The sequence below is a fragment of the Epinephelus lanceolatus genome, chromosome 5 (genome assembly GCF_041903045.1).
Source record: "Epinephelus lanceolatus isolate andai-2023 chromosome 5, ASM4190304v1, whole genome shotgun sequence".
Classification (NCBI taxonomy): domain Eukaryota; kingdom Metazoa; phylum Chordata; class Actinopteri; order Perciformes; family Serranidae; genus Epinephelus; species Epinephelus lanceolatus.
In genome coordinates, this window is record NC_135738.1 from 13,102,430 (window position 1) to 13,116,798 (window position 14,369).

General features: G+C 39.9%; 1 protein-coding gene across 6 annotated transcripts in view; it reads right to left on the minus strand.

Annotated features, from left to right (window-relative positions):
• Positions 1-3,040: 3,040 nt before the first annotated feature.
• The window catches only part of ap3b2 (adaptor related protein complex 3 subunit beta 2), a 68,066-nt gene continuing 56,737 nt past the window's right edge, over positions 3,041-14,369 (minus strand). For all 6 annotated transcript variants that reach the window (XM_033635659.2, XM_033635660.2, XM_033635661.2 and 3 more), the window contains 3 exons: positions 14,140-14,237; positions 6,556-6,694; positions 3,041-5,012 (listed from right to left, as the gene is read on the minus strand). In XM_033635659.2, the coding sequence (XP_033491550.2) occupies positions 4,862-5,012; positions 6,556-6,694; positions 14,140-14,237 (388 nt within the window). In that variant the 3' untranslated portion in view covers positions 3,041-4,861. The remainder of the gene's footprint in view (positions 5,013-6,555; positions 6,695-14,139; positions 14,238-14,369) is intronic.

Consider the following 14,369-nt stretch of genomic DNA (forward strand, 5'->3'; position numbering starts at 1 on the left):
AAAAAGGCCAAAATAAAATCGTCTACTGCTGCTGCTAGTTTTCTATGACGAGAGCTGAAGTCTGACTGCAGTGTGCTCCTTTGGTAAACACATTGATCAACAGTAAATAAACAATAAATAAATAATGTATTAAAGATAAGAAACGTGCAGCTGCCGGACACATGAGGGTCCGAAACAGAAGAGAAGCCACATGACCTCTGACCTGAAATCAAAATACAGTAAGAAGGCATGAAATCAGTCTCAATGACATCAAGGTAACAATCAACTTATATTGTTTGACGTTATCATGAGCACTAGTTCAAATGTACTCTTACAATCTCTGGGTATTATTTTAATTTATAGCTATTTCTTTACACAAAGTCAAACAGAAATCATATTTTAGTGAAAGTTTGTTGATGTAGTCAATGTAAGACATGTTGAATTAATTTGAATAAATTTGCTGTCTTGCCGAAAGTCACATAAGATTGATAACACTGTTAAGCATGAGCATAGTGGTGATCTCCTTCATCTAACAACCCACAAGAAAGCAAATATTCCCAAAAATGTGATTATTATTCATTAAAAAATCCATTAAAGGTCAGATTAAGGGCAAAGTTTGCATTGTGAATTTAAAAAGTTAAAAACATTAAACGACTGGCAGACATTTTGTTTTTGTTTTAACTCATTTTTTAACCCCAAAATACTGAAAAAAAGCTCTGGTTCCAGCTATTCAAATTAAAATATTTGCAAAGTTTTAATTTGATACCCATTCTTGAGAACTGGGACAAACCCTTCAAAATATTAGCAACACACCTACTTGGTTTCTGTGGTAAAACATTATTGTTAAAGTATTTATATATATATATATGAAATAAATGATTTATTAGATATTTTGATATGCTTTAATGTTTTTTCAACTTATTAACTTTCCCTGTGCCAGAAAACAGCCTTTGTTCCAGACAAGAATTCACAATTTCAAACAATTAAAAAATGTGTTTAAAGCCTTCAAAATCCAAAAATGACAATACATACTGACAACGCTGGTGTGTAAATGTACTGTTATAATTATCTTTCTGTGAAGTTAAGCTTTTTTTTTTTTAAATATAAAAATGTCGGCCCTTTAAAGATGTGTTCCAGATTTTTGTCAGCTTCGTCAGATCTTTACAAAAACATAATTTAATCAGGGGTTAGCTACATCCTGTGGACTTCTGTCTCACTTCCTGGTAAACTTAAAGGGATAGTGCACCCAAAAATGAAAATTCAGCCATTATCTACTCACCCATATGCCGATGGAGGCTCAGGTGAAGTTTTAGAGTCCTCACATCACTTGTGGAGATCCAAGGGGAGAGGGGGTAGCAACACAACTCCACCTAATGGAGGCTGACGGCGCCCCAGATTCAAACATCCAAAAAACACATAATTGAAACCACAAAATATCTCCATACTGCTCGTCTGAAGTGATCCAAGTGTCCTGAAGCCCCGACATAAAAAGTTGTTTGGAAAAATGTCATTTGAACTCTGTTTTTAGTCTCATTTGTGCTCATGTGCGCGCGCTTGCACGCGAGACCAGCGAAAACACGTGAACAGTATGGAGATATTTTGTGGTTTCAATTATGTGTTTTTGGATGTTTGAATCTGGGGCGCCGTCAGCCTCCATTAGGTGGAGTTGTGTTGCTACCCCCTCTCCCCTTGGATCTCCGTAAGGGATGTGAGGCCTCCCTCGGCATATGGGTGAGTAGATAATGGCTGAATTTTCATTTTTGGGTGCACTATCCCTTTAGTATTTTAGGATACATTAATTAAATAAAGTTGTTGTCAGGTGTGTCTCAACCATAACATGTTAACTCTGTAGCTGCTCTAAATCAAAACTAAATACAAAATAAAGTTTGAAAATGAGTATTTTGCTTAGCATTAAAGGTAGGGTCTGGAGGATTTTCCAGTTGCTGTTTGTAAACACACATTCAAATTTGGCCCCTCCTATCAGGCTCAACTCTCCCGGGTGTACGGAGCCCGGAGGTACGGAAAAAGGCTTCACAGAAGAGGTTCAGGCAAGGCTCGCGCTGGTGCACGCTCGGACACGGCACCTGCGCTCTCTCATTGGCTGGGGAAATCTCCGCCCAGAAGCGGTCCAAGCTCACAAAAACATCAAAATACAGTTAAAGGGCAGGAGCTCTGCAAACAGAGTCACCACCACACATGAGTAGAAGCCCATAGGTGATGATTAAGCAGGATTTCATTTGTATATGTCTATATTTTGTTTTGTTTGAAAATCCTCCAGATCCTACCTTTAAGAGAACTCTTGGTAACTTTGAAAAATAAATGGCTATTGCTACAACTGCAGTGAAATTCACAATATATAACTTTTTGTCAACTCCATAAGACATCAGCCTCATTAGATCTGACCTCTGACATCTATCGTGTGTAGTTTTTTTTTTAAAATCAATTTTATTATTTATTTATTTTTATTACACACTGATTTATCTGGTATTAGCCTATGTTCAATATTTTTATCGTGATGGTGTACACTATTTTATTTGTCTAATAAAGGACTTTGTAACTGTTTTGAAAAGTGTTATACAAATCAAGTATTATTATTATTATTATTATTGTTATTATTGTTATGTATGCTGCTTGAGGAAAAAAAAGGCCCATTACAAGATTTAATTATCAAGATTGATCTTATTAAATATTTTTTTTCCCCAACCTAATTGTAGCGTAAAAATCAAAAAGCACAAAATAAGGTTTTGTCCCAGTTTTCAAGAATGAGTGTTAAATCAATTTCCTGTGATATTAAACTGACAATATTTGGATTTTGGAAACTGCTGTACAAAACAAGACGTTTGAAACTGATATTTTCTCACATTTTATGGACCAATGAAAAATCAAGAAAATATTAATGGATTATTTAATAATGATAAATCAGTGTTAATTGAAACCCTAGAAATAATTTTCATTTTCTACAATTCTGCCATATTTTGAACAAGGCAAATCTCTAAATCGATAATTTAATGTAATATTTAAAGTGTTGAAAATCTAAAGTGTCCTGTAACACTTGTCTATGTTTCTTTATTTCCTATATGTTATTTTCTTTATGTGCTTCATGATGATTTCAAGTCGAGTGTCACTTTGAGTCATTCAGCAGATTTAACGTTTGACAGGTCAGTATTCAGTGTCATCACACACACACACACACACACTCACACACACACACACCACAACTTACTTATAGCAGTACTGTATTACATGTTGCAATACATACAGTAACATTTATACATCTTCAGTTTTTATAAACGCCCCTCTTGTTGTGATGAACATGTGCACTATGACAGCGAGTTTGAGATGAAGGTCCGTCTTTGATCCCCGGCGGAGCAGTTACTGATTTATTGTGCCAAAATGATTCAGTTATAGGTAGTCGTTGTCTCAGTCGAGCCTTCATGCTACATTCAAGTACTTCAAATAACTGAATGAGTGATTTACTGACCTAACAGTCAGAGTTTTATCGTGGTGTTTTGGGGGGAATTTGTACTACAGTGTAATCTATTACTTATATTAACTACATCTTAAAATAGTCTGATTGCTAAAAATTAACAAGCTAAAACATTTTAAAATAAACTTAATTTTATGGGTGAAAACTGGATTATTTTTTAAGAGAGAAAAGACCTCTTTTTTGTTTTGATGAATTAATTCTTAACACAAAGTTCACTCACTGTGTGTTTGAAACACTCGAAACAAATCTCACGGCCTTCTTCAACAGATGGAGTCGCAGCAGTCTCAGTCTGAACAGCATTCATTAACTTCTCTGCGTCACATTATATGGAACAAACTCCTAGAAAAATTTAGGTGAGCTTCAACTGACTAAGTAACCTCATGTGCACCTCCCCAGAAATGTAACTACACGTCATGGCGATGCAGATCCCCTGTCTATTTCTGTAAGCTGAAAATGTTGCTGTTGTCCCTGGTTTTATATGAGTAGAGGAAAAGTCTGCTAGCTGCTAGGCTAATTTATACAATGTAAAATGCCATAGGCTTGTGCTAAAAACATTAGCATGTTGTATTTGTGGGGAAAATGTGTCCAGATAAAGACAAGTGTTTGTCTGTTTTCAATCAATTAAACTTTACAGCACTTCACAGAAACAACCCCACCACCGACTAGTGTTCTGGAGGTGTAACTGCAGAGTGACACAGACACACCACCGCACAAGTATAAATGCTCACAACGGCCCCTGAAACCCTCTAAATAAATAAATAAATAATGGACCCGCCCTTTAAGCACTTTGAGTTGTACTGTTGTTAAAAGGTGCTGTACAGATAAACTCGCCAGTCAGTCTCAGTCCACAACAAACAAGTCACTCCATCTGCCAAGAGGAAGACCACAAACTGTAGTTGAAAGCCTTCAAAACATAAAGTAAGTGGACCTTGTGATCTATAAACGTTTGAACCTTCAAGCTTGTCTCCGGTCCTGTTTATACAATGAGCAAATTCTGCTTTTCATTTAAGTAGATTTCAAGTTTAAAAGATACACAAATCGTTTTTTTTTAGGTTAATTCAGAAACTGGAGTCCAATAAATCGGCTCTGGGAAGAAAAAATACGTTCCAACCTATCTATATTTGGATGAAGACATGTCAGGGAGGGATTTCATATCAGGTCATGTCTGATTGTCGTAAATATCACGTACAACTGTGGCATTCAGTAAATAAAGGAGTAATTTGTAAAAGTAGAGGGCTCCTGAACAGACAACAAACTGGAGTTAACATTCTGGAAACTTCCTCGCTGACGCTGCTAACAGGAGAACGGAGGAGATGCTACACGTGTGATGGACGATATGTGAGAGGCGTGTTGGGGGGGGGGGGGGGGGGGGGCAAAGGGCAAAAAGGTCACACGTCACTGCGTCAGAGCCAGGAGGATGTCCTTCACCAGCATCGTGCCGATCACCATTTTCTCACAGTTGACTGTCAGCTGGGCGGCTCCTTCCTCTTTGGTTGCCACGGTGACCAACACCAGGCTGCTGCTGGTCACCGTCCTGCCGGCGAACCTGTGGACAGGATGATCAGGAGGAGGAACAGGAGGACTGAGGTCAAAGCAGCAAAGATCGGAAGTAAAGATGAAGCCACAGAATAAAGAGGGACACACGATCAGCAGGTTTATCAACGGTCAGCAACAAAAATAAAAAAGGCCTTTACATGTAAAATAGTGTTTCTACACGTCAGGACTGCAACTTTTATTTAAAGGGTTAAGTTCAATATTTTTGTGTCTAAGTGACTAATGGGAACAACAATTTTTGAAATCAGTCCACTATTAAGTGAGACTGCTGCAGACGGCAGAAGCGAAAGAGGTTGTTATGTAAATACTTGGGGCATTTGGCACTGTAAATTTATGCTTACTCTAAGTGCTTTTTGGCCACTGACGGGCTCAAATTGTTATTCTAAGTGTCTGACAACATTATGGATAGAGCTATTACAAAGACAGACCTTTTTGTTAAAGAGTAGAATCCTTTTTGTTTCCCCTGAAACAGCCCTAAAATTGTTATTGCCAAACCCACCAGACTCCATTTAAGTAATGAGTGTTTTTATCATCATCAAACACACTTAATTCAGATTCTACAGAAACAAAATAAAACTCACAAAAGTCGTCTTGGTTTGTCTGTCAACTGTTCCATCAATCACCAGCTCTGATTTGGCTGGAATTAACCCTACATTCACCCAGTTAGATGTAAGATTAAGCTGGGTTTAAACTGGCTTAAATTACTGTTTATTTAAATGGAGTCTGGTGGGTTTGATGACAATAACATCGGGGTTGTTTCTGGTCAAACAAAAAGGATCGTACTCTTTTCCAAAAAGATCGACCTCTGTAACGATCCTTTCCATAAGTTGTTTGACACTTAAAATAACAATCTGATCCTGTCAGTGGCAAAAACAAGCACTTTCAGCGAATGGAAATTGATGGCTCTCTCATTGCTGGACTGATTTCAAAAATTGTTGTTCCCATTAGTCACTTAGAAACAAAAACATAGAAAAATAGGATCCAGGTTGAAAAATACAGAAGTTCACTTTAAAGTAAAAGACCTGAGTACTTCTTCCACCTCTGGGGTCTCATTTATAAACATTGCGTACACATTGCTCAAAACGAGGCCTAAAAGAGGCGTACGCCACTTCCCATGGAAAAAAGTGATGTATAAAAACAGACTTGATGGGAGAAACTTTGACCCTTGCTTACCAACATTTTGGAGATGGGAAATTGGCGATGCAGATGGTGAGGTGGAGGCCTGATTGTAGAAATTGTGAATTTCTTTTTGGGCGCACGCCATTTTTGTCTTTTTGTATGGAGCCTATGCACTGTTTTATAAATGAGAACCTTTAAAGCTGAAATGTACTCCAGTCACTGACAGTGGGCCCGTGTGTATTCATGTTACATGTACAATTCATCTACTAAAACAGATCACACACAGTAGCTCTAACTGATTGAAATCTGAACCTGATATGTGTGAACACAAATAGAATCTCAAGACACCACTGATCAGCATCATCACAGCAGATTTTGGGGGACGTTCCCGCTGACATTTCCTCTGCTCCTCTCACCTGCACTCTTTATCTGACCCACAGGGGACTCTGCTGAGGTTGGCGGCGGTGGTCACCCTCTGGACAATAGCATGTTCGTTCCGGCACTTTGCATCCAGGGTTAGCTTCTCCGTGATCTCATTCATACCCATTAGCTGACCTGTAGAGGAGTGAGCAGAGCACTGGTCAGACTGGGAAAGATCTTAAAGCTGCTGCTTGTTTTCTCTCTCCCAGTAACATTAATGCAAAGCAGTCATTAATAACACAGCGACACATGACAGGGTGCTGCTGGTACAGTATCAGTGTGGGGACTCAGTACAGTGCTGCCTTATTTAGGAGTCAAATTAAATCAATTATTTGTCTACCAGCTACAGACATATACAGTATTATACACAGATACTGTATACAGGGCTGTGACACTACAGTGATGTAAGACTCAGTACATCAACGACTACTGAAACGTAAACTGGAATGCACTGATGCTTCCCACTGAACACAGGCGGAGATGGACTCAGGTCTGTCGCTGAATTCAAAGCAATAAAGAGGCAGATTGTTTACGAGGTTTCCACGTAGTTTGGATGTTAGATATTTTGAACCAAGGCAGTTTCCCTTTAAGAACTTAAACTTTAATTTGCATCGATTTTGAGATTTGCAGGTCAAAAGACATCAAGACGTCTGGTTGAGAAACCTTCCTAAATTTGGTTGACATGTCTTGATTACAGACAGTCAGTCAGTGGGGCCCTTATGAGTGATTGCCAACTTGGAAATATGCCTTTGTTTAAAGAACTCTCATTAAATTAAAAACAGTGCCATTTGCTGTAGATCCTTTCACTGTTGGTAAACAGTCTGACATTTTTTTGGGTGGGCGGGGCTTAGCTGGAGGCAAAACAATTCTCCACAGACATTAGTTAGCAAGTTCTGTTGACTTGTTTCAGACAATGGAGGAAGATGATGTGAGCGGTGCATTCAGGAAGATTCATTCCGGGGCGTCGGTGGCTTAGTGGTAAAGCAGGCGCCCCATGTACAAGGCTGTTGCCGCAGCGGCCCGGGTTCGACTCCAGCCTGTGGCCCTTTGCTGCATGTCACTCCCTCTCTCTCTCTCCCCCCCCTTTCACGCTTAGCTGTCCTATCAATTAAAGGCAAAATGGCCCAAAAAAATATCTTAATAAATATCTTCCACAAGAGACCTTAGCAACCAAAGCAAGGTTAAAAAAAGGTACCTCTGACTCTGTCTTAACTGTAACATGACCAAGCTTATGGTGATAAATGAAAAAACTAACACACCTGAGGAATATTCTGCAACCAGGACAACCCAGTGGATACGCTTTTGATTTTACACTATAGATCTGACTGAATTAGTTTCTGTTGCATCTTCCTATAATCGTTTCTGTTTTCTGGTATTTGGGGATCAAATTTCCTTTATAGTTGTGCTTCCTATGATTGTATGCCTCCAGAGGTATAATATTTTCCTCCTCTGACCAATATGGTTTTCTTGTCTTATTTTCTTCTGACATTTTTTCATTAACTATAAGTCAACTTTGTGAGAAGATAACAGACATCACAAGCCTGAGTACAAGCAAACTTTTACCGCTGTATAATCTCTTTCAACGCAGTAAATGAGGTGACGTTTTTGAACTGAGAAAACCTTTGAAGGGATTCTGTGCAACTAGGCAAGTCCCTCAGCTGAGGAGAAATTAAGCCATAAGTGTCATACTTAAAGAGAAACCTTAAGGTGTTTTGTGCAATTGGTCACTTGTCTGGTTGCCAGGCAGAGGTAGGTTCCTAATTACCTCAAACTATGTGTCCATTCCTCGATTATCCTGTAAGTTATTCATATTCCTTTAGTCCGTAAGGGTCCTCAGATCAAAAGAATCAAAAGGGTTTTTCATAGAAATTAATCCAAGTTGTGAGTTTTGTTTTAACAGGATAAAGTGGTGTTGTGTTGGTATCACAAATTTGCCTCAATGGGCTTCATTATCTGTACAGCATATTGCACAATCTGTCCTTAGACCCCTGATTCAGATAAGAAAAAACCCTTAACAGGAAAATGTATGCAACCTGTGACAAGTGGTTACACGTAGACAAAGCTCAGCTATAAGGAATCTTAGCCAAAAAAGGCTCATCAGTTAGTAGAAAATCAGCAGATTAATTGCTAATGAAAATAACTGTTAGTTGCACGTTATTGGAACCAAGCTGTCTTAAAAAAAGAAGCTTTTACTCTTTAATCAAATATAAGCAGATGTCAAGATGTCTTTCGACCTGCAAATCACAGAAATGTTTTGTGCTTACGATGTTTAAATGCACAACAAACATTGTGACATTGCAACACTTCAGATTCCCAACATGGTCAGTGGTGATCAGCAGTGTGATCGAGCCTGATGTCGTGATTTTTTGTTCACACGGTGCTTGAAGAGTGAGTCGGGATCAGTGGATGAGCATTTTCAGTCATTCCTGGTGTAGCAGAGTGTGAGCGGCCTTTTGATAAGATGCAGGTTAGTGCAGGTGAGTCTGTCTGCAGCTACAGACACAGAGGTGCAGTTAAAGTGTTGATTACCAAGGCAGGAGGGGAGGAGGGGGAGTCAGCTGGAGGCATTAGAGGAGGAGGAGGAGGAGGAGGGGGGGGGGGGGGGGGGGGGGTGTCTGTGTGAGGCTGGCTTAAAGGCAGGTGGGCACACAGATGGCTGGGAAAAACAAATCTAAGAACTTACCTAGTAATAGCTTCTCTATGGGGGACAGTACGAAGAGGGAGGAACCGTGGATATGACACATGTTTAAAGAGCTCAGAAGTTGCTCAGTGTTAGTCAGGATGGGAAATGAATACCATACAACAGAAACATGCTGTTGTCTGTAGCTGCTCTGATAAACACTTTGTTCATGTTGTATTTAGTGTATTTAAAGTGGCCAGTAAACACAGAGGGTCTGTCCCAATACCCACACTCACAGTCTTGAGTTCTTGCGTGGTACACAAGTGTGTCCACATCAGAAATATACCAACATGCAGTACATTTAGGCAGTTTCATTTTGGCTTCACTGGGCAAAAATCCCATGATAAATCTTTAGCATTTTGTAATTGATCTTACGCTAAGCCCCGCCCCTTTGTGATGGTCCGACAAGCTGTCGGAGTAAGCATGGAGCCCACGCTGTGACTAACTGCACTCCCTGAAGAAATGTTATCATATTTTTGGGAAAATGAAAGAGTGATTCCAGAGAGAAGCAGACAGAGGGGTCTACAGTCTGTGTTTGAAGGATATATCCAGGATGTCAAACTGACTCAGCAGCAACAACAGGTTAAAAAGACAAAGATAGTTAGAAGCTAAAGCCGAACTATAGGCTACAGATCACAGTGTAAAAGTGAACCACCACATCACTGCTGATCGCCACACAAGACAATTAATATAAAGGGAAACTTTGCTGATATTGAACCAGCTGTGTGGCATCACAGTGTGTGCAGATGAACCGTGTTTGGCCAGACTGTTGGGGAACAAGCACTGTTCTTTGCACACACTGTGATGACACACAGCTGGTTGAATATCAGCAAAGTTTCCCTGGTTCCTGTACAGCAGGGTCGGTCTTTGTTTCACTGTTATAATCATTGAAAAGCAAAAGCAGCATGTGTATACATTCAGTAGGCTATATCTTCAGTAGCTAGCTAGCTAATCCTACACTTTTCAGGGTTTGATTTTGGTTTCGGAACAGGGAAGAAACGTATATCTTTTTCCAACCTCTCCAGGTAATGAGTGTCATTAATACACGACGTGCCCCAGACACAACATTTAGCTCCAAATCCACAAAACCAGCCTGAAAATGAAGGAAATCTGAAATGACTGCATTAGAGTCAATGGAGCACAGCTGTGTTGTTGTCGGACCCTGGTCTGAGCCGGCACAATGCTACGTTATCATTGGCCAGTGTGCGTCAGGGGACGGGACTTAAGGAAGGGTCAATTCAAGTGAACTTAAGAGAAAATTAAACTCCTGCACCTTCTCTTGGCTCTGTTTTCAGGCTTTGGAAAATCTAGTCCGTGATGGGAGATTCTAACCAATCATAGGTCGTCTCCAATAGCAGTTCTACAAATGGAGATGTGCATACACGTCCCTTCAGTGAAAGTCTGATTTAGTGGTGGAGAATCCTGCAGAGAAAGCTGCTATTCAAGCACTGCCATCAAATGCAGTTCACTCTCTATCTCTGGTAGGGTTAGGGTACCGAAACCCGGTATTAAACGAGCTCTGGGGATAAATTATCAAAGACCATAGTACTGATAAACTCCAACGTTCGCTCTCTTATGTGAAGTAGAGTTACGCGCTTTTAGATAACTCAATTTTATATCTTTATCATATTGCTCCTCCTGTTTAATCATCACGTGAATGTAACTGTGATGCTGTGTCTTGTCATACATTTGTTCATTAGTGGCAATTAAATAAAGGTCTGTCTACAGATCTTGATGGAGCCATGTGCCACAGGAAGGGACTCATTATCATTATGACGTGTGTTCCAGTGAAGACTGATAAACCTCGACAGGACGTGATTACAAGAAATATCTCACAATACTCGCAGTAGATGTAAATGTAAATGTGGATGTGGGTATTGACAGACATTTAGTTTCCTGCACTGATGAAGCTGTTGTGCAGCAAACAGTTTGAAATAAAGAAACAGCATGCAGTCCTGTGATTATTAACAGACTGTGACTGTTGCCTTGATGAATAAATACAAATCAATACACACATTATAACAAAAAAAACTGTATGAGTGATGTCACCTGAATAATTCCAGGTGTTGCATTTATTTTAAGGTATTCTTTTTTAGTGATGAAATTATCATTCTTGACATTAATTGTTTTAACAGCTTCATCAAAAGGTACAAAATATTAAAATAAATGCTGCTGATGAGAAAGAAGAGATGTTGAATTCAGTCCCTCCTGATGTAAAATGAATGCACTTTTTGCTCAGTTTTAAAAATGTTTCCTCCTTAATTTACTGCATTACTGTCATTTTTATCAGTTTCCATATTCAGTTACTGTATGTAGACTTCAGATTGTCTCTGATCAACAAAGGTGCAGCAGGTTTTACCCGACAACGGTCTGATTTACTGAAACAAACCATGAGACTCCAATGCCTGTTGAGCAAGAACATATATCCACAGCAGATGAATACCTACAATCAGAATTCAGAGCTTCATTGCTCTTTTGTCACTTTATAACTGAACAAAATCCCACAAAAACTCATGTCTCAGGATAAATATCCCTTCAAAATTTATTTGGCTGTTAGCTAGAAAGTCGTAACAGAAAAGTGACTGCGTGCTATCAGGCCCTCCAGTAAAGAACAACTGGACCGTAATAGTCAGTAAAATGAAATGGAGATACTGACATTTACCGTAACATTACACTTTCATCAATATGTAAAATACTGGGGAAAATGGACGACATATATGTGCCTATAAAAAACAGCCCATAATTTATGTTTATGCCCATGTCAACTAGAGGTGAGGGATATAATCAAATCTTAGATGCATCATGATGCTGACGTGGATGATTTGGCATCAATTTACAAATATCAGTAATTGACTATCTTAGTATTTATGAATAACGTGATGTTGACGGAAAAAAAAGAGGCAGAACTCAGCTGCAAGGGCAGTGTAGCACCCGGACAGAGATAACTTGTAATTCATCTTCACAAAGGCAGCTGTTGCCAGCTTGTTTTAATTCAATGTCTAAATAATTACATTTACAGGAAGAATGTGAAGTATATTGTGAATACTTTCTATGCCTTCACCCAGAGAGTAATGTTAATGAAGGGGAGCAGTGATCAGCAGTAGGGTTGCAACAGTATGAGATTTTCACAGTACCATATTCGTCTCAGAAAATATTGCGGTTTCACAGTATTAAACAATTTATATCATTATCAGTCATAATGACCCTTTAAGGAATGAAAATGGAATGGTAACATTTTATTATTATGATTCAAACTTGAAATGTGGTAATGGAAGTATGTGTAAAAAGTCACCCCTTAGAAAATAACTAAAATACAGAGGAGATTCAACTTCCAGTTAGCATTTTTTTTCCAATATCTAAGATTAGCAAATGTACACGGTATGATTATCTTGAACTTATATATCGCAGTATAACTTGAAACCGGTATATCGGTGCAACCCTAATCAGCAGTAACGTAAACAAACAAGACCGGCTGACAAACACATGCTGCTGTATTAAACAACTCAAACCGACTCATTAGTAAAGAAAATAATTATACTGAGTCTGTTTTACATCAAAAACCCTGCATCCACCTGCTCAGCATCTTAAGGCCCTGACACACCAAGCCGACGGTCGGCCGTCGACCAAAGTCAGGCCGTCGGTGAGCGTCTGTCGGCCTAGTTTTTGCGGTGTGTCCAGCACCATTGGCACTTTGGCGTCGGCGGCTTTTTGGCTGATTGAGCATGTTGAATTGGCGGCGGAGCTTGTCGGTGAGAGAGATCACTCTGATTGGCTGTTCTAGTTTTATTTCCTCGCCTCTGTGGCGAGTGAATCTGCCTGTAGTGAAACCGGGGCTAACTGGTGTTTCCTCCTCAGGCTCCACTTCACTCAGCTGCCCGACAGACCCGCTGCTTCTTCCCACTTTAACCTGAATAACAAACTGGAGCTAGCTGTGAGGCTAGTGGAGTGTTAGCCGCAGCATGACCGGAGGGAAGCACAGCCAGTTAGCCTCCACTAGCTTCCCAGCTAGCCCCGGCTCTCTGTTTGGATCCAACCGGAGCACCGAGCCCTGGTTTGTTATTCAGATTAAAGTGGGAAGAAGCAGCGGGTTTATCGGGCAGTTGAGCCTGCGGAGGAAACACCAGGACCGTCTGAATGTAATAGTCCGTGGAGGTGCTGCGGTGCTCGGCTGCACGGATAGATAACACCTCGGCTGACAGGATGTACCATTCTTTCACTCCGCTCTCTCTCACGCAGGCGCAGAACGTACGGCACTTGGCCGTTGGATGTAGTCCTTGTAGTGTGTTCAAATGCAACTGACACAGGGCGATGTGAGGCGACGTAGACGACGCAACAGTTGGCTTTCGGCGCCACTAGTTCTTTGATGTCGGTTTGGTGTGTCCGTACCTTTAGGTTTACACAAAGCTAATGTACAGCAGAAGGGCTGCTCTCCACTGCTGGAGATGCTAAACTACACAGCAGAGCACGCGGACTCACCCTCATTTTGTTATTCTCATACATGCAGGAGTCTGTAAGGAGCTTCCAGATTAATTACTTCATTAGTTAATGCAGTTAACTTTTTAAAATTATGTTATTTAAAACAGTGTGGATAAGCTCCGGTGTGGATGCATTTTGGCTTCTATGAAGTTAAATGGAAAACAGACCTAGACAAGAGCCACACTGTATGCAAGTACAGTAATCTGTTTAATTATGAAGTTGCTAAATGAACAGATAGAAGTATTAAGAAAATAAAAATGAGAAATCACTTGTGTATGCACCTCTTCACAGTACAGACGTCCAGCAGTAGCTACTATAACGCCCTTTTCTATTTTTATTTAATTGTTTAATATGAAGACTGTAAATTCAGTGTTTTTAAATTCTATATTCTTTAATAGTCATTTAATTTCCTTTGATAACTCACCTTGCTCCTTTTTAAACTCATTCTCTGTCAGGAAGACGGGCCTCATCAGCTCCCCGACTGGCGGCTGAATCGACACGAAGAATTTCCTGGTGTGAGTGCTGAAAATGGAGACGTGAAAAACAAAACAACTGCAGTGTAAGGAATTACTCTTCATTTTCTGAAAGAACAACTGATGTGATCTAAATTTCACTACTAATATCTTTCCTTAGTGCTGTATGCAAATCCTGGTG